Here is a 27,416-nt window from a genome sequence, read left to right as displayed (position 1 = left end):
AACAGTAAAATGCAAAGAATGTAAGGTGTGCTTTGTGGATATGCATTCAGGTTCTGATCCTGCCACTTCCTCTGTTTGCTCTGGGGTAGGACAGTTCACCTCCCATAAACATAAGTTTATTCATCTGTAAAATAAAGACTGAACTAGAAATCTGGGACTCTGACATCACTAAAATTCTACAAAAGAAAATTTCCTAGGATCCCCCTGCATGTTTAAATAAACTAAAAATGAGTGTAATTTAATCTTTTCTTGGTGGCCAAGGGCCATGAATGAAAAAAATGATTATGTAATATAGTAAAAGATCATTGAGTTTGTAAGGTCTCTTTGCTCCCACATAAAATGGCCCTAGACTACTGAGTGCTTGTATGAATGTTCTTTTATGCATGTGTGTGTGTGTGTTTGTGAACTTCCTTTTTATTTTCAGCTAATGTTTATTGATGTTGTCACTATACCTGTTTATAACATGCTGCCTTGTTTTTAATATACTTATTAAAGGGTAAATATACTCTTCTGTAAAGTAGGTTGTAATTGCTTCAACACAGCAACAACAAAGTAAATGTTTGGGCTGTTGAAATCATCAAAGTTTGATCGATAAATGAAGTATTTATATACTCTAATAGTAAATCCATTTTCTTTTGCTCCGTTCTCTGAGAAGATGGAGGACGGTTGTCAAGTATCCTTTCCTTAATGACACCGACTTGAAGATAGTTATTAGGTCATTAGGGAATCTTCTCTCTCCACAGCCTAAACTAGTCTCAACCTTAACTCATGTCACGTTTTCCCAGTGGTTAAACTTCATTATAATTTTGTGACTCCCTTTCAGTGCTTTCACATGCCTGTCTGGTTTCAAAACTAAAACTGAATCCTAATAATGAAAGACTTGCTGTTTCTGTGAGCATTTCTGTTAATAAATCTCGAAGTGATGTTAACACTTTTGGTGTTACTTCCATTTTTCTAATGGAATCTATGACTACACACAACCATGAACATTCATGCATGCGCACACACGCACACACACACACTTCCATTTGAAATAGTAAACTTGGGTTGGCTGGGGAGACCAGAAGAATTTTCCTGTGAGTTACTAATAAGGCTTGATATCAGTAGTTAAAATGTTTCTGAGAAATAAAACTGATGAATAGGGCTGTGTTTTGGAATCAAGTCACAATTTTAAAGCAAGAAGATTCCCTCTTCCTATTCCTCTCCCTGCAGCGTGCCATCTTTGGTAGTCTACTTCTAAATGTGTATAAGTTGTGAGTATGAGTGGTTGGTATCAAATGTCTGGCACTGCCAGTCAATACTTTGGGCAGTAATCAAGCTTGTGTTCGAAATATCTTCTTTAAAAATAACACAGTTAAGTCAACATGCAAAGCTTAACCCATTCTACTAACACTCGATACAAAGATAATTTGGATCTCATCTCATTTGTTTATGCACACAAATGAAACCATAGCACCATGCTCTGCTCTTGGACCAGCATAATTTTCAATAAATTCTCCCCACTGAAAGTCCTACTCTGAAATTACAAGGCAGTCTTGTATCACCACCTTCAGTACAATGACTTTAAATCTCAGTTTCTGAAATTCTATTTGCTCCTAGTTATTTTGACGTAGCGTAGAGGAACAGCCTTTCTTTTCTATTATCTGCTGCTCCAACATCCATAAGTATCTGGCTAACACTGTGATCAATGTCTCAGAAATACTGTGTAAGGGCTGAATATTGGTTAGAAAACTATAAAATTTGGAAGCTGATATTTAGGTTCAAGAAAAATGTTTTATAATTGTTATAGAACTGAAACAAGGACAAATAACATTTATATATTTTTTCATGTAAATATTATTTAAGATAGAATCTGTTTCTGAGAGTCACTAAACTCACCTGCAAAGGAAAGATGGGAAATTGTTCAAAATAATATGAAGGTAATGGTACACAAATATTATCCTATTTCATTAGGATAAATTTCCAGTAGTTTATTAAAGTTGTTGAGATAAATTCCCGTAAGTTTAAAAGTGAGACCAATGAAAAAATTCTATTAAAATCCTGCTCAAACATAATGCAATATAATTTTATGTATACCTAGTGTGCTTCCCATATGTCATCTTGTAAATTTTGTGTGTGTGTGTGTGTAAAGGATCGAAATGGAGGTAGTGACAGTGAATTTATTAAGCCAAATATTTGAGTTGTTCTCCCCAAAGGGGGAAAATTGATTTACAAGATTGTTTGTTATTAAGGCTCAAATACGTCTACCATGATTTGGTTTTCTTTTATGTTTTTCAATTTTGACAGCTGTCAGTTTACAGATATGATTACTTTATCTAAGCATCACAAACATTGCATTAGTATCTTCAAAAAATATACTGTGAAAGCTGCAGTTTCAGTGTCCCAAATCAATTATTGCATTCTTAAACTTGCAGTGTATTCATTTGTGGGCACTGAGGCAGCCAGTGGGAGGGTATTGATTGGAGTATAATGTCATGTGTAGCAGGAGAGAAAGATGAAAAGTCTTTTCTGCTTAATGGGTTGGTATTAAGTAGGTGGGAATGGCTTCTAATTAGCCAACAATTGCTGTGTTTCCCAGTTTCCCTCCTTTCCCTCCTCCTGCCGGTCACCAGCTGCCAATCTGCCCCCATTTTTTTTTTCATTTGGAGTTCATTGCTCACTGCAGTGAAAGCCTTTGTTTAAGAAAGAGGGCTCCCAGGGTCTCAGCTGCCTGGGTGCAGCTTGCTGCGTACGATGAGTAGCAACTGTCAGTTTATTTTATCTCAACCTTTTCATCATTCTGCTGAAACTGATCGACTGAAACCACCTGAGAGAACTGAGGATTCCTTACCTACAAGTCATTAGCTAGGACTGCAACCTCTCACCACCGAGCAAGTCAACTGCACACTTCCTGAAATGCAGTCCACTTTAACCCCATGTTTCCCCGCGAACACATAAGAATTCTGTCCCTTTTTGTTTTTGAAGCTGAGTCAATGGGAGAGGGTTCCTCTGACGCACAGCATGTAAATCGGGACATTTTGCTTTGGCTAAGGTATGAAGATAACGTCCCCGTGATGGGCTTTGCCATGGTGATACCACCAATACGGGAGACACTGTTCCATCCACAGCAAAAGTGAATGTGAAATTGGAAGACATTTTACAGAGTGACTTTATAACACCAGGTCTCAAGCCCCATTCTTTACCAACATCAAATGTGTCAGATTGAAGCCTGATTTCGCGTGCGTGTGATCCCTATGACAGCTGCTTGGCGGGTTTCCTGTTTCATTTTAGAACCCAGTAAAGACAGATTTCCCCTATACTTTAATGATACTTTGAAGACCTTTTTCTAGAGAAACCATCTAACCTGTTGTATCCAGAGTGCATCAAAACAGAATGACATGATGAGAAAATTCCTACCCACCCCCCGTGCCACAGTGGAGGATAACGTTTAGTAAAAATCAGTGACATGCAAACCTATTGAAAAATGATGCTCTCATATGCCATTTAGAACTGTGCACTGTGAATAGGTGATACTTAGCCATGTTTCAACCTGGGTTGGATGGGTAGGGAGGCTTCTTGGGGAAGTGAAATTTTAAAAACATTTAGAAGGAAAAAAGAAAGGTAACTGAGCAGAGAAAAAGACGATTATTTCTTATAAATGATGTGAAGTAACAAATAAGAGTTGGAATTAGGAAGGAAGAGTTCAAGGACTTTGATTTGATTTTAAAATAGATGTCTAAAGGAGGCAAAAGGAAGAGATAGACTGGTTTAAAGTGCTTTCCATTTTTCATATGTGAATTTACAATATTGCTAAGAAATGTTATCTGAAGACCCACTAAATAGGTTTACACGTTAGTGAAATATCACGTACTCATGAGGAAAAGCTAACCCGGCATTACCACCTTAAAATACAGAAAAATTTAAGATCAGTTCTCACACCTGAGAATCACCTGGGGAGCTTGCTGAAAGCAAATTCTCAAGTCCCTTCACTAGAGATTCCAGTTCAATAAGTCTGTGGTAAGGCCCTAGCATAAGCATTTATAACAACCCCTCCCACCACCACCACTAATCAGGTAATTTTTGATGCAAGTGGTCCTTGAGTTGCACCCTTGAGAAACAGCCTAAGGCTTATTGTGAAGTTTAAGTTTATACAGGGTATCTTCAAATACTTGTATCGAGATAGAAAATGCAACAGAATTTCTTCAATCACAATGAACAATTCTAATGTCAATGTCATTTTTCCCTCAAGAATCTTCTACTTATAATTTTTTAAAAGAACTGTTAAAAATTGGGGGAGGGTGTATAGCTTAAGTGGTAGAGTGCATGCTTAGCATGCATGAAGTCCTGGATTCAATCCCCAGTACCTCCTCCAAATATAAATAAATAAATAAACCTAATTACCTCCCCCTCATAAAAACAAGCCAAAAAAATCACTAAAAATGAAGTAGACGAGACTACACTAGAAAAATACCAGAGTGCATCACATGTAGTAAGTACAGTTTTGTCAAACTCTTGACTCAATTGTGAATTCTACGTCACAAGGTAAACTGTATTTCTCACTGTAGGTAAGTTTTCGTCAAACAGCCACTGCTTTACCCTATTCTTCACTCAGCAGCCAAAGTGATCTTTCCGAAAAGTCAACCAGAGTCCTATTCTCAGAACTTGATGACAGATTTTCATCACAACTGGAATAAAATCCAAAGTCATCACTATGGTCTGAAAGGTTTAAATTAAAACAGGAACCTCAATTCTTCCTGTTCTCCTACTCATTCAATTTGTTCCCACTATATTGTTTTTGTTGTTAGCCAGACAAGCCTGGCTTTACCTGGATGTCCTCTCCCCACCCTCCTAGATAGTCACAACTTGAGTCACCATTTCAGATCAGGATCCTCTGCAAACCATGCCTCTTTTGAAAGACTTCTCTGAATCTTCTATTTAAAATAGCCCTCCCCATACCCAACCACATTCTGTCCTCTTATTCCACTTTATTTTTCCTTCATAGCACTCGGCTATTTCTGGTGGTTCCCTCCCAGCATCTAAACCTCTGTTTCCATGCTTAAGAAATTCTCTAACTTACAAACTTAAGTGAAAAATTGGGACTTGTTCTCACTCTGGTAATTGGAAAGCTGTGTGAAGATACTCACTTTCCCAGCTTCCCTTGCAACTGGGCAGAGTTGTGTAAGCCAGTCTCCACCACTCAGCTGCACACATGCCAAACTTTGCATCAGGACCTGTGACTTGTTAAGGACTGTGCAGAATCCAGCCAGGCAAGGCATGGCATCAGGCAGGATTCTATATTGTACAGCTTCCTTAATATGCTCATGACAAGAAATTAACCTCCCAATGTGTGTGTGCTTGTTAATTTCCTTTTCTGAACTTTTTTTTTTGCTGTTATATAAACTAGCCTTAGTATCTGCAAATCTGGAAGACTTGCCATATACATGTCTATTTGTACAGCAGAGCAGTTAGTTCTTTTGTACCCCCTGTTATCAAGTTTGTATAAATATTTATGTAGATCTAAAAATAGTTATTGAATTACACACTTTCAATTGGATCCATTTACGAATAGAGATTGTTTTAATTATAGGTATTTAAAATTTGCTTTAATTTTAGTCTATGGCTTAATCTTTCTTTGTTTCCCTTTAAATTGCTGTGCTAAAAAGAGTCAATAAAACTCCTAAAGAGAAAGCAATAGATTGGTTTTGATCTATGTATCTTTTACAAATTCTATTTTTCTTGGCATGTACTGAGCCAGCTACCAGTAGAAAGCTGTTATTTTTTTTAAAAGGAAAATCCTATGTTAGATATAAAAAGTGACAGTATTATGCATAATTATCTATGCAATTACACTTGCATATGCTTGAAAATTTTTAGCCAGGAAATGCTTAATAACATTTGCATGGTTAAATGAGACAGCAGAAACAACTGGAAAGGCCTCAGGGCATGGTCATCTATTTAAGCATCCACTTGGATTTTCAACATAATTAGTCATATAATTGTGTGCCTAAACTTAGTAGATTCATGTAAGTAATTATAAATTATTAAAAAGGCTCTGCATGCATTGTTTTGTTCCCTGTTTCCTGCCAATCAAATTATGAAGGAATATACTCTATTGACATTTCATCATATACATCTTCAAACAAGATTACAATGTAAAGCCCTGGAAGAAAGTGAGTGCGCAAGTGAATTCACTCAATTGAGAATACTCTGTCTCTCTCATAGACAGATAGATAAATAGATAGATAGATAGATAGATAGATAGATAGATAGATAGATAGGTAAATAGATAGATAGATTATAAATATGTATAAATATTTATTTGAACATCAATATTTTAGGGAGTATTCCTATGATAAAATCATATTATCATTTTGTTCATCGGTCCCTACTAAGATTTTTATGAAAAAATATTGTTTCTTTTGCTGATGTTGTATTCAATACAATGAGTTTTAAATTTTTATTAATTTAGTTTTCAATTTTAATTAATAACCTGAAGGGGGCACATAATAGCTTCCTCCTAAATTTATGGTTGATTTTCTCCTTTTCATAATCCCATTAGTGGGTGGTGATGAAAACTTGGGCCAAACAAACCTGAATAGTAAAAATATTAACCCCAAAATTTTATGATGGTCATTTTGACCCAGATTCTCCTGGTTTTTCTCATTAATCTTCTTCTTGATTATTGATTTGAAACTTCATTTTATTTCATATTTCTTCACTGTTATTTTAATATCCAAGTTAACAATATATGGAGACTTGAGGAAAAGCATGTATCTTTTCCCAGGAGCATACATGATGAGCAAAACTAGAAGATCTTTGAAGGTGTTAAGCTAAACTTCCTTTAATAAGAGTGCAAAATATACTTCACTAGCTGCTGATACAATGAACTGTATAGTCTTTATTCAGAGAAATCAGACTTGTCTCACTAAACGCTAAAATTAACTGGTTTTTTTTTTTTCTCATTTGGGTGCCTGATTCCATGTCAGAAGTCAATAAATGCATTCCTTTAGAGGCACAGCACCTAAGTGAGCTAACTTTCATTTTCCCTATTGGTTTGACAAAGTCCTACTTTGTTTATATTTAGGGCATGACGAAAGAACATCTATTTGGCTCAGATTTTGGATTGAAGATTTAGAAGGCAATGAAAAGATGAAAAAAAAAAAACCCAAGTATGTTATTGGGTTAAAAGAGTTATGGGTAATAAATATTGCATTTAATAGTTATTTTCTTTTTTGCTACAGTAGTTCAGATGATTCAGAAAGTATATGTATTCAGGTGCATTTGTAGTGTTTTTGAGGATTCACTTCAGGATGGTCAAGACACCAGTCAGGATAAACTGTCATTAAAATTAAGAAATATGCTAGCATTTCATCTGATTAGACTCTTGGTCAATATGTCCCATACTGAGCACATTGTACCCATCCCCGAGAGGCAGGCATCATCCATGAGAAGTGAAATATATATCCAGGGATTGTTCGCCAAGTCCATCATCATAATAAGGCATTATAAATGATTTCTAATTTCTAAAAGAATATTCATCATGAAGATTATTTATTTTTCTATTAATTATGCTAAAGAACCTAGATTATAGAAACGTTCAGTCATGTCTAGAAGTTAAAAATACAGAGAGGACAGAGTAAAAGAATTTAAAGAAAAGTATATTTGGGGACTGGGGAATATCATTTTTGACTGATGTTGTGATCCAAAAAAAATTCATAATAATGAAAATAGCAAGGTGAGAGGTAAATAGAACTAAACACTCCCACACAATGCCCCAATTAAGGGAAACTTTTGAAAAAAAATAGAATCCTGCAAAATCTGAGCCTTCCATGTGTTCATGTTTTAAATGTTACTGTTAACTTCTTTTTCAGAAGAAATCATATGGAATTGTCCCAATAGAGCCTGACCAAAGAAGGATTAAATACACTTAGAAGAGAGTCTTTTTGCCTCTCAATTCTAGCAATGGTAGAAAGTGTTTAGCTAAACGGACACAGTATTTGGGACCCATTCCACAAGTAAAGGGACACAGACTGAAGCAGAGGTAAGACCCCTCTCTGGGAATCAGACAAACACAAAAACGGGGGACAATAGGATCCTCCTAGAATGTCAAACCCTCCCCTCCCACTGATACAGCTCCAGCCTTTACTCTGGTTTTACTTTGGTCTAACCAACCAACCAACCAACCAACCAACTTTTCATAAGCTTTTCAAACTAGCAATTAAAGACAAAGTTGTAATACAACAAGATTAGAGAAACCCAGCTACATTTTTCTTAGGAGTAGTGAGTTCAGTGTACATTGGAAAGTTAAAACTGGTCACACCATCAGCTACCACGAACTGTGAGCAGAATCTAAAAGAAGTATAGTTTTTGTCTGAGCAATCAAGAATTCTCTTTTATTGAACCAAGGCAGCAGATAGAGAAGGAGGCTCTCAGAGGGGGAAAAAAAAGAAAAAGAAAAGAAAAAAAAAGATCTTTCAACCCGAGGGATCTAGAGCTACATTATTATTTCCCAATGAAGTGAGCATTAGTTTTCTGAAGAAATACTTGGCTCCTAGGGAAGCAAACTTGTCACTTACAGAAAATATATAAAGATGGGGAAACTGTATTTGAATGAGGAGATTTAAAATTAAGGCTCAAGTTCTGTGACCTTTTTTATTTAAAAATTTGGCTATAATTAAGTATTGATTTGTCTTTTTTTTTCAGCATATTTCATCTTTGGAATTATTTTATTTTCTTATCAGTTACAGAAGCCATTGAATTCTCTAAGCTCTTTCTTGAAATTTATGAGAAGCACATTTTGTTAATCTATCATGATTTAAATGAGATTAGCAGAAAAGATGCAGAAAAAATGTTCTTAAGGTTTTTTTTTTGACATAAGAGTATATAAAGAATACATTTTAATGTTTTATTCCCCATTTGTCTTATCAAACTTGTTTTCTGTGACTGGGAATGGAAGTGAGACACAAAGAATTTTAAAGGATCTCTGCCCCGAAAAAATTACAGGCAGACCTACAACCTATGAACACATAATTCATAAATTGTCACACAGAGAAACGGCTATCCCAGCTCTCCCACTGGAGTTCCCACCGCTGCTAACTAGGGAGCCGCCACGAAGAATCCCGAAGCTGGTGGAGTCAGGGCTGGCTAAATTAAGCCATGGTAACAAACAACTGTGAAACTCTCAGTGGGGTTCACCACAATAAAGGATTATTCTGTGTTCACACAAAGTCTGCTGCAGATATGAATGGCTTTCCAGGACAAATATTCTATGTGTAGCGACGCAGTGATCCGGGCTGCTTCAATCTTGTGGCTCTGTGATTTTTAAAAAGGCTTCTTCTCCGTGATCACTGCAGTAGGTAGAGAATCAGCTGCACTATCTCAGATGGGCTCTGCTTTGCTTTCGCCTGGAAGTAACTTTTGCTCATTGGCCAGAACCAGTCATAGAGCCCTGCCTCGTTGCCAACGGCTGAGAAATGCCCTCTGCCATGTGCCCAGGAGAGTACAGAATAAGACACTGGCAAGCACTTGTCGAAACTACTCCGTTCAGCAGTGGTTACTGAACCTTCTGAAAATTACATGCAGTAATTTTATGTTTTTCAGGAAAGGAGAGAGAGACATTAACTTTCACCAGATTCCTTAAGGGGAGAGTGACTTGTCATTTAAAAATTCTAATAAGCATTTTTTTTTTAAAGCCACGGATTTATATATGAGGAAAGGAAAGCTTTGAAATTCAGAATAGGTTAGAGAAGTTGAATTTAGGGCAAATTCTAAGACTTTGGAAGACCAGTCCACATATTGGCCTCAGTTATTCATAATTAGCTTGCCCCACCCTACCTGAGTGATTTCCATTACATGATATATTACAACTAAGTTCTGACAAAAGGTAATCTTCCAACATTTAAAAAATCCTAGTTGCTCTGAATAGGTTAAAGCACTTCCAGTTTTTCATAGTAAGTTGTGAATCAATTCAATCAGACTGATTTCTTCCTGACAATATTCACAACTTTGATCCTCTGAAAAATAGGTGTCCTAATTAGGAAAGACATTAATTTGGGTGGAGGGGTAAATAAATTTAGAACACGGGGCATTTTTAAAATTCAGAAAGGTCAGATTCTGAGATATTGCCTAGTGCTTGGAAACTGAATTTAATAAAAAGTAGGCGTTGGGAGTTCAGGATTTGCAGATACACACTGCTATCTATAAAACGATAAACAACAAGGTCCTACTGTACAGCACAGGGATCTATATTCAATATTTTGTAATGGCCTATAATGAAAAAGAATATGAAAAAGGAATACATATATATATAACTGAATCATTATGCTGTGCACCAGAAATTAACATATTGTAAATCGATTGTACTTCAATTTAAAAAATTAAATGTTTTACAGTTAAAAAATTAAAAGTAGGTTTTTCAACAAATAGTCCCAGTTCAGGCATTCCTCGAGCACTATTCCTTGCCAGGCACTGCGGCAGCTGCTGGGGCTGTGACCACAACCACAGCTGCTACTTATGCTATGATAATGTGTCAGTACTACTTTGCATTTTATTGTTAGAGTGCTTTTAGCTGCAAGTAACAAAAAACCCAGCTAAAAGGGGCTTAAGGAATAGAGAAATTTATGTCACATAAAAAAAGGTGGTGGTGGAATTCTAGGCTTAGATAATTTAGCATGTAAGGATGTCATTAAGGATCTAGATTCCTCCTCTGCTTTCCCACTACCGTCCTTGTCATTTTGATATCTTAGTCACATGCTGGGTACGGCAGCTCCAGGCATCACATATTCACACATCAACATTTAAAAGTCAGGAAAAAGGGGATCTTCTTATTTGGACCCCTTTTTAAGAATGAAGAAAACCTTCCTAGGAATTCCTCAGATTTTCTCTTATATCATTAATTATAATTGTGTCACATATCCTCCTGAAAGCTATCACTTGGCAAGTATAGTGAGGTCAGAATGGCTGGCTTATATTAGTAAATACTCAATCCCTGGGGATGGAGAAGGGCCTAACCTTCTGGCAAGGACATAGAGGCTTTAGGAGGGAGAACAGTCAGGGTTCTTTAAGCAGGAAAGAATTTAGGCAGTGGCCACTGGGGAGGCAACCAACAGGGTTTTCCACACAGATGCATTATGTCACTGGACCTTCAGGGCAAGCTTGACGAATAGGATTGTCATCTTCCTTTATAGCTGAGGTAACAGGTAAAGTCACCCAGGTCCACCAGCTATGAAGTGAAACAACTGGGATTCAAACAAAGAGACTGTCTGACTTCAAAGCTCAGACTCCTCACTACACACTATCTGGTGAATTTGGTCAAAGAAGACTGCCCATCACTGAAATATGCGTTTTCCAAATTCATAGCCTTGTCTCTTTTGAATTTACCTTAATTCTGTACTTCAGTTTGTCTGTCTAAAAAGCCTTACAGGAGCATTACTGTAGAGTATGACTAGGGAACTTTGAAGTAATTGGGTTTCAGATTATGTAATGATTCTTCTGATAAATCTTTATTTCTTCTTTCCCCCTCCTCACTATATGTTGATATACTTGTAGTATTATGGGAAAAACAATGTAAAGGACTTATGTGGGGTTTATTGCAAATCATATTGAGGACATGATGCTTTAGAAACCCATACTAATTCTTTTGGCATCTCTTTGGCAATCTTTTCCAGGATTTCCTTAAATTTAATTAGAGCAAAGTGAATTTTAAAAGCGTAAGTATTTTCTGAGAAATCTACAAATCATAGATTTAAAGAACCAAAGAGAAACTCAGAGATCATATAGTTTAACCACCTCCCTACACTGATTTTACAAATGAGGAAACTAGGGTAACATTGAAAATCCCAGTTCACAAGGATGCTGGGAATAAAAGACTTACTATATGAAATAAGTATCTATTTGATGTATCTTACGTCACATGCAAACATTCTCACAATAATAAAACCAACATCAACACCAATAACATGACTACTGAAAACAGTTTAACTTTTCTGCAGGGGAGGGCTGCATTTTTTAGGATTTAGCCACCTAGAGACACACAGTCCAATTTCTCTGTTTTAAAGCTACTTGGGATATTTTCTTTCTGTGTGATTATGTCACCAACTGGATACACATTTAGGATCATTAGTTTTTATTTTTATATTTTTAGAGACTGCTTTCGCTTTTTCAAAATTTACTTTTGTTAGTGCTCCTTGGAGAAGAGGCTGATTTCAGATGTGAAGTCAAAGACGTATATTGTAAATCTGAAACAACGCTCATACCAGATAGCAAGGAAGCTATCAAAACCCACAAAGCCTACAGCAGAGGCTGTTTTGCGGAGGCTGGGATGATCTGGGACCAAAAGATGCTCGGGGTAAAAATGGATCACTCATCCTAAACCAGATTGTTTTTACAATCCAAGAAAAAAGATGGAAATCAAAATAAATCCCCTTTAAAGAGACCCAACCACTAAGCAAAGAGAATATAGCTTCAAAAACAGGGGCTTCCCCCAAAAGAGATCGATGGGGTAAGCACTAAGAAGTTCAGTCCAAATATTGAGCTATTGTGGTCCCCAACTTGACAGCTGTCTGCCTGGCTGAAACTGAAGGTACTTGTATAGAACCAGATTTCCTGTTTAATTTACATTTAACTCAACATTTGTTATAAACTCCACAATACTTTGTCATTACTTTTGCTTTCAGTAGCCGATTATTTTTTTCAAGCAATTTAAAAAAGAAAAATATTTTATTTTTACTGACACATTTCTCATTTCCATGCTCTTCATTCTTTGTAGAAATTCTAGATTTCTGTCTAGATTCATGTTCCTTCTGTCTGGAGGAGAGCAATCAAGAATTCTCTTTTATTGAACCATTTTGGTTTAACCATATTGGTTTAACTTCCGTATTTCTTTTGCTTAGGGTTCGTGGAGGTTCTTGGATCTCTGGGTTTATCGTTTTCATCAAGTTCAGAAAGAAAATCATTCATTCATTGTTTGTTAAATTTTTTTTCAGTGCTCTCTTTTCCTTTCTTTAGGATCTCCAAATTACTCACATATTAGGCTTCTTGAAGTTGACCCATGCTTCTCTGACATGCTCTGTTCTTTTCTTTTCAGCATCTTTTACCTCTGTGCTTCATCCTGGATAGTTTCTATTGCTATATCTCCAAACTCATCTTCTCCTTTGTTTTATCTAAATCTGTGGCTAATCCCATCCAAGTTGTTTTTTTTTTTCCATCTTGGATATTTTATTCCTTACTTCTAGAAGTTCAATTTGGCTTTTTAACATATCTTTCCTGATTCTATACGTTTAATCTTTCCACTACATCTTTGAATATATGGAATGTAGTCTTAACCTTTTTATAACCAGGTCTGCTAATACTATCATCTGCTGCATTTCTGGTTCAGTTTCTATTTATGTATTTTCTCTTCATTATGAGTTATTTCTCCCTGCTTCTTGGCATGTCTGTGTCATTTTATTTGGATGCCCAATATTGCGCATTTTACCTTGCTGGGTGCTATGTATTTTTCATTCCTATAAATATTCTTGTGTTTTGTTCTAGGATTCAGATAAGCTACTTAGAAACAATATGAGTCTCTTGGTACTTGTTTTTAAACTTGGGTAGGTGGGACCAAAGTAGCCTTTCATTTACAGCTTATTTTTCTCTACTATTGAGGCAATGCCCTTTTGAGTTCTCCACCTGATGTCCCATGTTTTATGAGGTTTTTTCCATTCTGGCTGGTGGAAGCACAAACTCCTCCCAGCTCGGTTTGAGATTAGGTTATTGATCTGCCAGAGTCTACTGGGTGGTACTTTTCCTAGCCTTCAGTAGTTTCTTTACATGCACATAACTGATCAGTATGCAGATGACTCTGCACACCTCTCTCTTTCCCTCTCTCGCTCTCTCTCTCCTTCTGCAGCTCTTTCCTTTATAGTACTCTTTGCTCTGAACTCTTGCCACCTGGGTCTCCCTGAACTTCTTATTCAGTCTCCTTAACTCAGGGAGTCTGCTGGGCTCCGCCCTGGCTCCCCTGCTTGTGTTATAGCCCGGCAACTCCCTCCAGGCAGGACGCTGGGAAAATTACACAGTTCAGCTCATTTGCTTCCCTTTTCTCAGGGATCACTGTCTTGTGCTGTGTGTTGTCCAATTTCTGCACTTTTATCTTCCATGTTTTGTTTGTTTCCTTGTTTGTTTTTAAGACAGGAGGGTAAATCTTTTCCCTGTTATTCCATTTTGGCCAAAGAGCAAAGTCCCATTTGTTTCTTTACACTATGAATATTTTCATCCAGACTTTAATTCAAAATGCAATATTTTAAAATGTTAGACATGGCTTTTACTAACTATAAAGTAATATGTAAGGAAGGGCAACACATGGAAAGAATCCTGGACTAGCATTCTAGAGAACTAGATTATAGATCCATTTCATCTTTTGGATTATTGTACGACTGCCTTCCCCTGGTCCTGAGGACATTTGGAAATATAATGTGTGGACCAGGTAATTTCTTTGGTACCACACAACTCCATCATCTCCTGATTCTATAAAACTCAAAAAAATTCAAGAAAATTTTAACTCATTTTCAGAAGCTAGAAAGAGGCTGTCGGCATGGTACCAGATTTAGGAGGACAGAGATAGCTGCAACTAAAGTGCACGAGGAAGGAATAATGACAGGTAGAGAACCAGACATGTACAGGAATCGGAGGCACAGAGAGCAGTGGGGGAAAAGTAGGGGTTGAAGAAATGCTGAGGGAAATTATGACATAGGGTTGAAAACAGGCGAATGAATTGAAAATCTGCAGATCAAATAGTTAACTAGGTTTAGCAACTTCAACAGTGCCAACCAGGGAGAAGTTAAATTGCAAGTGACATCAGATAGCTATAAACTCCTTTTTTAATAAATTCTAGCAGAAGGATCAAGTCATAAATCTGGCATTTATACAGCTGTTAGATATATAATAATAGTGATAATAATACTAAAATTATCTCTTGTGGAAGCCCTCAGAAACCAGTGTTTATGGGGAAAAGCAACAAATAAAATGCTCATGAAAATCTGTATTGTATTTTTAAGGACTACAAAAATTCCTTACTTATTTAGAAGATGCTCTTACTGAGGAATTGTGGTCAGTTCCAGAGGAATCTGATCAGTGATCTATTTCAAACCTCAGATAACAGACTAAAAAGACTTGAAGTGAAATCTTTTGCCAAAAGTCATAAGCTAATTAGTGCTCAATATGGTATTAGAGCCAGGTCACCAGACTCTTGAGTGACAGTCTCTCTCACATACACCAACCTGCCAGTAGGGTGACCGTTGATTCAGCCACATTTTTCACCAGAATCTTCTTTTTCTGCGTCATGTTTCTGAACTTATTATTATACACAAGTTTGTTTTGCGAAGATAGGATGATGTTAAAACCTGCTTGCTGACTTTTTGGCTAGTTTCATAACATTTTTTCACTGTTAGTGTTATTTAGCAAACAGAAGTTGCGATCAAAGTACAGTAGAACATGAGACTCACAAATGTGGCTTTTTCACATTGTTTAAAATGGGTGAATTTATGAATGGAAAATACAAGCAAAGGATAGGGTAAGAAAATGTGGCTCGACATTAAGCCAGAGGCCACAGATCAAGCCAGCACAAACCAAGGCTGAGAGACAAATTCATGCTCTTTATCATTTTCTTTTAAGAATCTTAATTCATAAAACCAGGGTGATAGTTTTGGCAGTCAAGAAAAACTTTATATGCCTTTTTGTAGAAAAAAGTGTGTGTTTACTGACTAGCTAGTTTCTGTACTCAGGACTTCCATCTTATTTATCTGATATAACTTACATTTGGCTACAATAAGGATGTGCTTTAAAACTGTGTTACTGATATCACCAGTGAAGTGGTTAACCACATTGGCATTTAAATGGCTATTATTACATTTCTAGGTTAACAGTTCTAGTAAGTTGAATAAAGAAAGCTTTTGCTTCGGTGTCACTGTCCCTCATCCGGGTCTGTGATCTCCACAAGGCAAGATGAATTAGCCTTTCACTAAAAAAAATTAACTGATTGTGCAGATAACAGTTCTGGTGAGGAAAATAAATTATATTCTGGAGGAACCAGCAGAAATTCATAGACCCTTAAGCCTTCTAGAGCCAACCGAATTCTGCTACTTCAGGCTGGAATAACTTTATTGAACTGTAATAAATTTGAATTTCTTCTAAATTCCTAAATTTGGGAGGAGAATCTGTTCTTATTTTACTACTGGAAAGGAAGGGAGGAATATGAAATCATTCCAACCATTTCTAAGCCAATTAGAATAGTATGAAGGTCCCTCTATTTGCTGTGTTCCCTCTGAAAGGTGCAAAGATGAGAGATGACTGCTGGTGAATCACTGTTCTATTTTATCTAGAGACCCGAGTGCTCTCAGTGCTCTATTCCCTTAGGGGGTCATGTACCTCTGCTTAAAAGAATATTGCCTGCTCTGTGAGCTAATGATTTGTTTGGAGGATGTAAGTCTCAGAGGTGAAGATAACTGCACCGCTTTTATAATGTATCTTTCAAATCTTTGATCTGCTTTTCTCTGAATACATGGGACCCCTCAATAGCAAGATTAAAGATGCCTCTTCAGAGAAGAAAGGCAAAATTTGAAAACCTAAAAGCTCCTCAGATTTCTAAATAATATTTCCATATTTCTTCATTTTGTCAACATCATACTTAGTGCTGTCCTGCATCCGTGAGCTAATTGGGTGGTAATCAAAATACAGTGTTTGGATTATTAGGGTTTTTTTTTTTTTCATATTTTTCAAGGAGACAGGGAACAACAAATCTTGTTTTAAAATTGGTTAGTGCACACTAGTTTATGGGTAGGACATACATACTCATTTTGAATTCTATTTAATTCGACAAATATTTACTTGGTAGGTGTCAGACACTGTGCCTTCTTTTGTAGGGAATACCAAGAATCAGGACCTGTTTTCAAGAGACTCATTCTCTGATCAGGCAGAGAAGGCAATTACAGAAATGGCTATGATAGGATGCGGAAGATAACAAATGGAAAAAGCTTAAGAGAGAAACGAACGACATTCAGTGTGGGAACAGACAGACAATATTCAATTGAGAGGGCAATCAAGAAAGACATCAGCATTTGAGAAGGAACTTGCAAGGTGGGTGAGATTTCCCTGGATGGAGCTGGAGCTGGAAATAAGGTGACAGTAGGGTATGTTATATGGGGTGTGTGTGTGTGTGTGTGTGTGTGCAGTCGGGGGAGGGAGATGGTCAAAAAAGTTTGAGAAGCTTGTATTTAACTTGTAGACCGTAGCGAGTCCATGAAGATTTTTAAGCAGAGCAAAGATAGAAAAGTAAGAGTTGTGATTTCAGAAATATTTTTGAAGCCTTGTAAAATTTTACAGGTTTTATTTCCAAATAGAATACCTACCACTAAAAATGCTGACTATACCAGTAGTATGAGAATTAACTTCCCATTTATCTTTGAATCTGAAAGATTATTATTTTTCACTTCTATAATGATGTAGCCCATCCATGTACAGATTTCTAATCTTGGTCAAATCAGTCAGCAAGGGGGTGTACTGTTACAGCATTCTGGAGAATTTAATCTTCTCCACTGTACATATAGCTGAGGTTTTATTTATTGTCTGAATATTTTTAAATTAAGGTATCATTGGTTTATAACATTATGTAAGGTACATGTGTACAACATTACATTTCTACTTCTGTATACATGACAGCTTACTCACCACGAAAAATTTGGTTTCCATCTGTCACCATAGAGTTGACCCCTTAATCCATTTTGCCCTTCCCCTAGTCCCCACTCGTCCCCTCTCATACCCACTGCTCTACTCTCTGTATCTATGTGTTTGTTTTTGTTTGGTTTGGTTTGGTTTGGTTTGTTCACTTATTTTGGGTTTTTTGTTTGTTTTTTATGTGTCTGAATAATATTTTAAAGTGCATTTTTTGGTCCTGCTCCTAAACCTTTTAAAACACAACATGCCCTTACTAAAAAAAAAAAAAAAATGGGGAGATAAAATGTAAAAAGAATAGAAAACTGAACAGCTTTATAGAGTAAAGGAATGCTAAAGAGATTTTTAAAAAGCCAAACACAGGATTGCAGTAAACAGACACATGGCTCTGATCAGAAACTACTTTTGAGGAGTATTTTCTCATGATTATCATTGTGATGGCTAGCGTGTAGCCCAGATAAATCTGGAAATGTGAGTAGCTCAACTTACTCTACCGAACTGTTCATCCAAACAAATCATCTAGTAGATGGTTCACACTTCCTCTGCTTTATCTCCTGGGAGGAAAGAGTGAGAGCCTAAAGGGAAGATAACTCAAAATGACACAACAAATGCCCAAATATATGACAAGACAACATCCTGAGCAAGCAAAGTATTATCTGAAAGTAGTTAGTTAGTAGTGAACTATAAATATTTTTGGGGCACTTGAGCGCATTGAAATTCAATAAGCCATCTCTTTCTGAGGACTTCATCTTGGTTCCTCTTACTGTGCATCTGTCAGGAATGAGACTTTTTCTTATTTTCTAGCTAGAGGACAGACAGTGGTAAAGGAGAGTTCTACTGATGTAAAAGAATCAATAAAATTTCTTTATGTCAAATTTACTATTATTTGCTATTTATTCTATGGAGGAAATAAACACTAAAGCAGATTATTATTTCTTCTAAATGACCTGAGGTAGAGGGGAAGAGTTCCAAATAAGAGATGCACTAAGACCCAGCAATTCCACTCCTGGGTACATATCCATAAAAAACAAAAACACTGATTGAAAAGATACATGTGCCCCAATGTTCATAGCAGCATTTTTAACAATTGCCAAGACACAGAAGCAACCTAAATATCCATCTACAGATGAATGTATGTGTGCATATATACTGGAATATTATTACTCAGCCATAAAAAGAATGAAATTTTGCCATTTGCAGCAACATGGATGGATTTGGAGGGCATTATGCTAAGTGAAATAAGTCAGACAGAGAAAGGCAAATACTGTATGATGTCACTTATATGTGGAGTCTAAAAAGTACAACAAACTAGTAAATATAACAAAAAAGAAGCAGACTCAACAGATACATAGAACAAACTAGTGATTACCATTGGGGAGGCTGGAGAGGGAGAATACATGGTAGGGTACAAACTGTTGGGTGCAAGATTGACTCTAGGATGTATTATGCAACATGGGGAATATAGCCAGTATTTTGTAATAACTGTAAATGGAAAGTAACCTTTAAAAACTCTATGAAAATTAAAAATATTTTTAAAAATACAAATGAGATACCTCTTTACATTAAAGAGTTTTAACTTATGATTTCATTTGAGTTCCCAAACATTTAAAATAAAGTTTTGCTTTAAGAAGTTTGATTTGCAAGCAAATAATTATGTAGCCCAAAGGTCTTTCATGGGCACTACTGTTTAAAATTAAAAAGAAATCCTAAAGTTTTTAACTAAAGACTAGAGCCTAGTCAAGTGGAAACATAAACTGACCCTCACATCCCCTCTAGGTAATTATTTTTAACTGACTATTTTGACTAATTATCACAAGAAAACGACACAGGAAAAAAGTGGAATTAAGAGAAATTACTATCAAACATTTTCTCAATTAATATTCACACTTGAATTGAGAAAAATAGGAAAACTTAACTACCGTCAGAAAAGTAAGAGAATAATACTAATTAGCATCTATGAACATTTGCTCTTGTCAGTAAGGTATAGCAATAAACAGTTTTAAAAACAAGCTTACTTCACATTCCTTAAGCTGAACAGTACCTACTGCTGACTTTTTAAGATAACTGAAAAAATGGTGATTTATGAAGTTGAATAAGTCATTATCACTATTGTATGATTTCCTTAGACACTGAAGGTACAACATAGCACGAAGGTGCATCCAACATTCACATAGTAATGGATAAATAAAAATAAAATTGCCAATAAAATTAAAATCGCCAATGGTTGAGTAAACCTTTCCAATGAAAATGACTCAGCCATGAAGAATGATACAAAAACCAATGACTCACCAATAATTGGATCAGGTGCAATGTCACTTCTCCTCTCCTTCCATGACAGCAGGCAGTCAAGGCTGGTGAGATCTGCAGTTTCTATGTAATTACTAACCGTCAGCATCATCTGATGAGCTTTTGCTATTCCATAATGAACTTTTGTTTCATCCGTCAGAAGCGTGTTCACCATCTCTGCTGTCATGTCAAAAGCTTGCTGAAAGTATTCAGAAGCTTTGTTGTAGTAGCCCTAAAAGTGTAAGAGAAAGAATTTTCTTCTTAATTTTTATTTTACCATTCCACATATTTCCCACCTTGGCATGTGCTGCGCTCATCTTTCAACAATTTCAGCAGTTCATCTTCAAGAAGAAAGAGATGAAGAGCAGGGCCTCTATTGGAATGAGTTCCTTTTTAAAAGTTATGTTTGCTAACCATGCAATATCTTAAGGTTAATTGGCTATGAAAAGTGTATCTACAAGATTGGACTGTAGGAAACCAGAGTTTTTTGGATTAAAAATGGTCAAATGTTAGCATTTTCGTATGGTTCAGCCTAATATATGGAAGCAAAAAGGAGTCTGGGAAAGGGAGAACTAAGTCACATTGATTTGGATGGAATTTTCTTACTTGTAGCATTGGATTTACCAGATGAATTATTTTAAACCAGCTCTTGTTTTCAGTCACAGCAAGAGATCATTCTCAGCCAACCCATTTAATGAACGGGGAGTGAAAATAGATGGAGGTATTTGCTGTTCGGTTTTTACTTGTGTTTTCCCATGTGCGTGTGTCATTCTTGACTGAGAATGTGAAGGTTCCCAAGCTTTTGAAAACATATGATCTTGACAACAACACTAGCATAACTTAAAGGATCAATTAAATGTCTATCTTTTCTCCAAGTCCTTTGCAACATTTTAAGGTGAAAAAATTCAAGGTCTTTCTTTCTTTCCTTCTTTCTTCCCTCCCTCCCTCCCTTCCTTCTTTCTTTTCTCCCTCCCTCCCTCCGTTCCTTCCTTGTCATCCACATCTCTCCTTCTAAAAGGTACAAATAACTAACAGTTACCTAACTCTTACGAAGTGTCAAGGCCAGTGTTAAGTACTTCATATGTATTATGTCATTAGCTTTCATAAGTCACCCGATCAAGAAATATTTTTCTTATTTTACAAATAATGAAATAGAGCCTCAGAGAAGAGACTACTTTCTGCAACCCCCCAAGTCTTCTAAAATTTCTCCTTAAAAACTCTTCCTCAAAGACGGATATTATTTTTAGTATTAAGCTACACTTTTAAAGACTCTGGGGAACAAAAATTTCCTTTCTTCACTGATTTATAACCCTGAGGGTCCTTCATCTCCCCTCCCTCTACCTCCTTTTCTCTCTCTCATACACACAAAAACATGCACGCACACTCTTGTGAAAAGAAATGTTTTACTATGAGCTTCTGAGTCATTTTTCTTATGACATTTTATGAAGGAACTCGAAATAAAAAGCTCCATAGAAACAGCTTCATATCATACACCAGTACGGATAAAATGCATACTCAACACCTAAGCACCTCTGTACAGTCATGGAATCCAAAGAGCAGAAAAACTGACTGAATAGGGAGATTGCTGGCAAGGTGAGGAGGGGGGAAAGTAGGGCATCTGTGACAGTTACGTCACCTGAGCAGCAAACCTAACAGTTGTACGCTCACAAGGACAGCTTGGGTGAACCGTTTATTCAAGTGGTTCATTCCAGTTAAATTTGCTGATTTAAACAGAGTCCCTCCATATTACATCAATAGTAATTTTTGTTTGTTGAGGCAAACAATTCTTCCTCTTATTTCAAAGTATGAAACATAGAGTGTATATGAGGGTAAGATTACTTAATTAGAAAAAATTAAAACTATCAAAGTTCTGTATGTCAATTAAATAAGTTATATGACAGAGAAACAATATAAATATTAAAGATGACAATAAAACTAGTTAAAATTATAGATGGTCCTGCTAGACATCAAAGGTATAGGACAAAAATAGATGAAAATATATAACTAGGCCAAATGTTTCTATTTTTAAAAACAAAGTACAAATATCTAATTTTATTATTTTAGTTGTAATTTTGAGCTTTAGGCTATTTATTGTTTTAGGTGAGAGCCCCAACTGGGAAAATTAGGGGCCATAAATAAATGGTCATATATTTGAATTTCCAGAATTATTTTTATATATTATTATGTTGGAACAAACTCATTCACTCATCCATTCGTTCACTGAGCAACTCCTGTGTACCAGGCCCACGCCAGGTAGCAGGGATTCAGCAGTGAACAGAATTTATGGTCAAGGAGCTAGCTTGCTGCTAGTAGAAGTATTCATATGCCTAAAATTTTTATTAGATCTTATTTAACAAATGCTTTTTTCCCCTAAAATAGAAGCATTATAGTTAGGTAATTATTCTTCCACAAATTGTGCCTATTGTTCAATCTTTAGACACATATATACCTACCATGAAACTGGTATGGATCTAGATTTCTCTAGTTTAAAATGCTCTTAAGGAAATATAACATTAATTCTTTTCAGATGCAAGAATTTTTATACGTACTTTTTTAGAGTGTGGTTTCATTACTGTGCATTGTATTTCCAGATTTTTCATTCATAAAGAATTTAATATCTAATTTTTTTAATATCTAAATTTAATCTCCTCTCAAAGGTTCTGTCTGACATTCCACAGTCCTTTTCTGTTATCAGTTAATCCCTATTCTGTTATAGAATTCAGAAGATTTCAGAAATTAATCCTGGCGATCTTAAATAAGAGTTCAAGGATATATAAGTGAATTTATGCACTTCACAAATGCATCTTATTGGAAGAGATGATGCCTTTAATGTAGTAAGTATCACTAATAAGCATGTGGTGGACAATTTCAGGACAGGATATTATGACATCATAGACCTTGAATCAAAACTTGCATTATTACACTATAACATAGAATTTCACGCATTATTTTGATTCTTACCAGATCCTTCTTAGTGTCTAAAATGTCACTCTGTCCAATAAGCAAGCTCAGAATAAGTGGGGATTTCCCCCAGTACTAAGGAAGGATCATTTCTCACACATTTTCCTTTCTATTTTAGTATTGGAATTACCATTGTTTTAATTATGTGATTCTCTGATCTTATTAGACAATTAAAAAAACTCATAAAGGATCTATACCTAGTTATTTTCCCTAAAGTATCCTCATTTGACCCTTTACATTAACAATATATTTTCAGTTAAAAACCCATCACATCAAGAGGGTGGGATGGGTGGCCCATCTTCCATGATTATATAGTAAAATGTAAACTAATGAGGATATTTTTAAGGTGTATTAACTTTAGTTGTAACAACACTATAATAATTAAAGAAAACTATTTTCCCAAAACTATTTCATATGATATCTGTGGTCTTATAGTAGTATTATTTCTTGGAAATTATGGTTAAGAATACAATTAGAATACATTGCACTGATAATATGAAGCCAGAAAAGGTATGATGAGGGCAGTTGGCAGAGAGCCTCAAAAGGTAGACTGACAAGTATCAGCAACATTAGATTTACTTTTAAAGATTTAGTCAAGTTTTCAAATGCCAAAATATTAGGGGAAAAAAAATACCCAGAGGTTTGGAATTTCAAAAGTGAGAGAATACTCTCAAGTGGTATAAAATTGGTTACAAATGTATTGATTGAATGAATTCGCTTATTTTTGTTCACCAACTCTGTGCTAGGTTCTCATCAAAGAATTGGAATGAAAAAAAAAAAAAAAGACAGATCTGGTCCCTGTTCTCATTAAGCTTCTTTCTATTCTAGACACATTCAGCAATAACAAGAAGAAAAATATCAGTAAGAAAACTGTAAGTGCTACATGAAGAACTGAAGTAATGTTAAACAGTGACCTGGTGGCTACTTTTGATTGCGTTGCCTCAAGGAAGCTTTCTCTAAAGATGTGGCATTTAGCTGAGTTCTGAATGACAAGAAGCCAGCAATATGAAGTTCAGACTAGGGAGCAGTCCACGCAAAGCATTCCAGCTAAAGCGAATGTTCTCAGGCAGAAAGAAGCTCAGCATGTTTGAAGAACTCCATGAAAGTCCATTTGGCTGTGGTGGAGACAATAAGGAGGAGCGAGGGAGGCTATAAAGTCAGGGATTGGGGATGGGTGGTTAATGCATCTCATGCAGACTGCTTCAAGTCAAGGTGAGGATGCATATTTATGTTCTGAGAAGAATAGGAAGCAATGGAAGTATTTTAAGCAGAGAAACAATATGATTTTATTTATATTTTGAGATAATTACTTGGGCCTCTGGGTGGGGGCTGGATTTGATGGAGGAGAAATGAGGAAATGAGTTCAGAGCTTACTGTAACAGTACAGGTGAGAAAACACTGTGTTATAAACTGATGTGGTGATAGTAGCAGAGATAGAAGTGGGCGGATCTGAGATGTGTTTTGGGGGCATAAAGATCAGGGTTTACTTCCGGATTGGATGTGGAAGGTGGGGGAAGAAGAATCAAAGAATATTCAGATTTTTGGCGTGAGCAGTTGGGTTGATGGATAATGGTACCATGCATTAAGATGCGGAAGACTGGGGAGAAGTAGGTCAAGGGAGAGAGGAATCACATTTAGTTTGAGATGTATATTAGAAGACATCCATGTAGAGATGCTAAGTAGGCAGTTGGCTTTACAAGTCTGCAGTGCCGAGGAGAGATTAAGGTTGGAGACACAAATCTGGGAGCAACAGCATATGGCTGGTAATTGGGAGTGGCAATGGGAGTGGCTGAAATCATCGAAATCAATGATAAGGCAAAGAAAAGACTGTAGTGATTAAGAGTACGCATTTGAATATCACAGCCACCCGGAAGCTTGGAGACCTGGTGGGGGGGGGGGAGTTAGTTAAACTCACTGAGCCTGGGAAAAGGGAAGTCAATGGAATGATACCACTTAAGGGTGTGAAGCATAATAGTGGCTCTACCACTGATAAAGATGGTGCTTACTTCCTCTGCCAGGCACTGTTCTAAGTGCCTTACATTTATTAAGACAACACACAAAACAACCTTATAAGGTGAGAAAACTGAAACACCTAGAAGGTAAGTAGCTTGTCCCAGGTCACAGATCTTACAAGTGAAAGAGCTGGGCTTTTAAGCCAGTCTGGTCTCAGAGTTAGCGCTTTTAATCACTACATGCAGAGCCTCAGAAAGATTAAGACAAGGTGTATCAGAACAGTTTGAGAATGTCACTACCTTCAAAAATGACAGATCTCATTCATGATCAAAACAGCAATTGTAATAGAGAAACGAGCCTCTTTCATACTGTTTCGAAAGGAGAATCTAGGTAATAAAAGATAAAGTCAGGAGAAGATAAACCAAAAGTCCATCTTGACCAATGCATTTCGCTAGCAATGGACTCTTGAATGAGATACTTTTATTTTAGACTTTTTTCTCTCTTCTTTCACATAACCAATCTGTTGCTAGAATTCCTTATTTCCTTCAGAATTACTCTTGGGACTGTCCTTTCTTCTCCTGAGGGACCAAGCAGGGGCATCACAGCTGGATTAAAAAAAGCAAGAATTTGGAGCAAGGGAGGTGAATGTTAGTGTCAGCAGTAAGAGCCAATTGTTATAATGAAGTTCCTTTGAATTGACATATTTTAATTGCTTTTCAAATCCAAAATCACTTAGACTCTGCACTGGCTGTGAAGATACGAATCAGCGTTAGCAGCCTGCAGTGACTGGACCAAGATGGCGACCAGGTCCCGGAAGAGGAGGAAGTAAGAGGCATCTCTCTTCCCAGTCACTGCCTTGTGCATTGACTAAGTCCTGCACTCCTGGGGCCATTCCACACAACTTATTATGGGAAGGTAAAGAGCACATGAAAGTAGAATTTTAAAGTTTTGCAAATTTCTCCCTATGAGCAAGGAACACATACTACTCACTTTTTCATTGTAGATATCCCCAAGCATTGTACTTGCTCTCACAAAATCTAGGCTTTGAAAATTGTTTCTTGCAATTTTCACAACTTTTTTCAAGTATTTAATTGCTTCCGTCATCTGTCCTTGGCTAGAAGAAATAAAACAAGAAACTATTGGAATATCATTCCATTTAATGTACAGTAAAGAGAAGATTTTTTTGTGTGTCTTTGCTTTAGAAACTGCAAGATGGTTATCAGGATAATGAAATGTAAAGTGTACATTTTAGAAATAAGTGGCTTGTCTTTGTTGGAGTATACAGTGAGTTAGAACTTAAACTTTTAAATGCCCATGCATTGTTGGTAGGATTGTAAAATGGTGCAGCTGCTTGGAAAAATAACTTGGCAGTTCCTCAAAAAGTATAGTATATAGTTACCATATGACCCAAGAATTCCACTCCTGTGCATATACCCAAGAGAAACAAAAACACATGTTCACACAAAAACTTGTACATAAATGCTCATAACATTATACATAACGGCCAAGAAGTGGGAACCACCCAAATGTCTATCAATTGAATGGATAAGTAAAATATGCTATATTCATACAATGGAATATTATTGAGCCATAAAAAGGAATAAAGTAGTGAAACATGCTACAGCATGGATAAACCTTGAAAACATGCTAAGTGAAAGAAGCCAGTTACACAAAAACACACATATTGTATGGTTCCATTTACATGAAATGCCCAGAACAGGCAAATCCACAGAAACAGAAGGTAGTTTAATGGCTACCAGAGGCTGGGAAGAGGGGAGGCAATTGGGAGTGGCTGCTAACGGTTAGGGGTTTCTTTCTGAGGTGAAGAAAATGATCTGAAATTAAACAGTGGCTGTGGTAAGGGATAGCTCAGTGGTAGAGTGCCTGCTTGGCATGCACAAGGTCCTGGGTTCAATACCCAGTACCTCCACCAAGAAATAAATAAAATAAATAAATTTAATACTTCCCCCCTAAACAAAAACAAAAACAGTAGTGATGGTTGTAAAACTCTATGAATATACTAAGAACTACTGAAATGTAGATGTTAAAGGGGTAAATGTATGATATATGAATTATAACTCAGTAAAGTTATTTAAAAAAAAAACTCTAAAAAGGTTGAAAATTTCCACATTCCTTTGCAAATGAAACCAGTTCCTTGAGGGGAGGCCTATGTGATTCATAAAATACCTGCAGGAAATATTAGAACAGATATGATAAAAACAGAGGATTCTGAAATCTAACTAGAATTCAAGGCAGGAGAGAGAGTCAGAGTCTCGGCTCCTGGCACAAGCATCTGGCAAACAGCAAGAATTTATAAAAACAAGAAATAAGATTTTACTGTTTTATGCCACTAGGATTTTGGTGACTGTTAGAGTAACTCAAATGACCAAAACTGACTAAGACAAATTTGACTATTTTTTTCTTTCGTAAAGAATATAATGGTCAAATCAATATGGGGTATACCTTAAATTTATACAGTGCTATATGTCAACTATACCTCAAGAAAACAAACAAGGTTCGGGGGGAAGTAG

General features: G+C 36.3%; 1 protein-coding gene across 2 annotated transcripts in view; it reads right to left on the bottom strand.

The window, feature by feature from the left end:
• TTC29 (tetratricopeptide repeat domain 29) overlaps positions 1-27,416 on the bottom strand; it is a 723,881-nt gene that overhangs the window by 56,533 nt on the left and 639,932 nt on the right. For both annotated transcript variants that reach the window (XM_074377718.1, XM_010954673.3), the window contains 2 exons: positions 25,876-25,999; positions 19,975-20,203 (listed from right to left, as the gene is read on the bottom strand). In XM_074377718.1, the coding sequence (XP_074233819.1) occupies positions 19,975-20,203; positions 25,876-25,999 (353 nt within the window). The remainder of the gene's footprint in view (positions 1-19,974; positions 20,204-25,875; positions 26,000-27,416) is intronic.

Source organism: Camelus bactrianus, chromosome 2 (genome assembly GCF_048773025.1).
Source record: "Camelus bactrianus isolate YW-2024 breed Bactrian camel chromosome 2, ASM4877302v1, whole genome shotgun sequence".
NCBI classification, from domain to species: Eukaryota; Metazoa; Chordata; class Mammalia; order Artiodactyla; family Camelidae; genus Camelus; species Camelus bactrianus.
The sequence above is the reverse complement of the archived record's forward strand: the minus strand, read 5'-3'. Positions and strand labels throughout refer to the sequence as shown.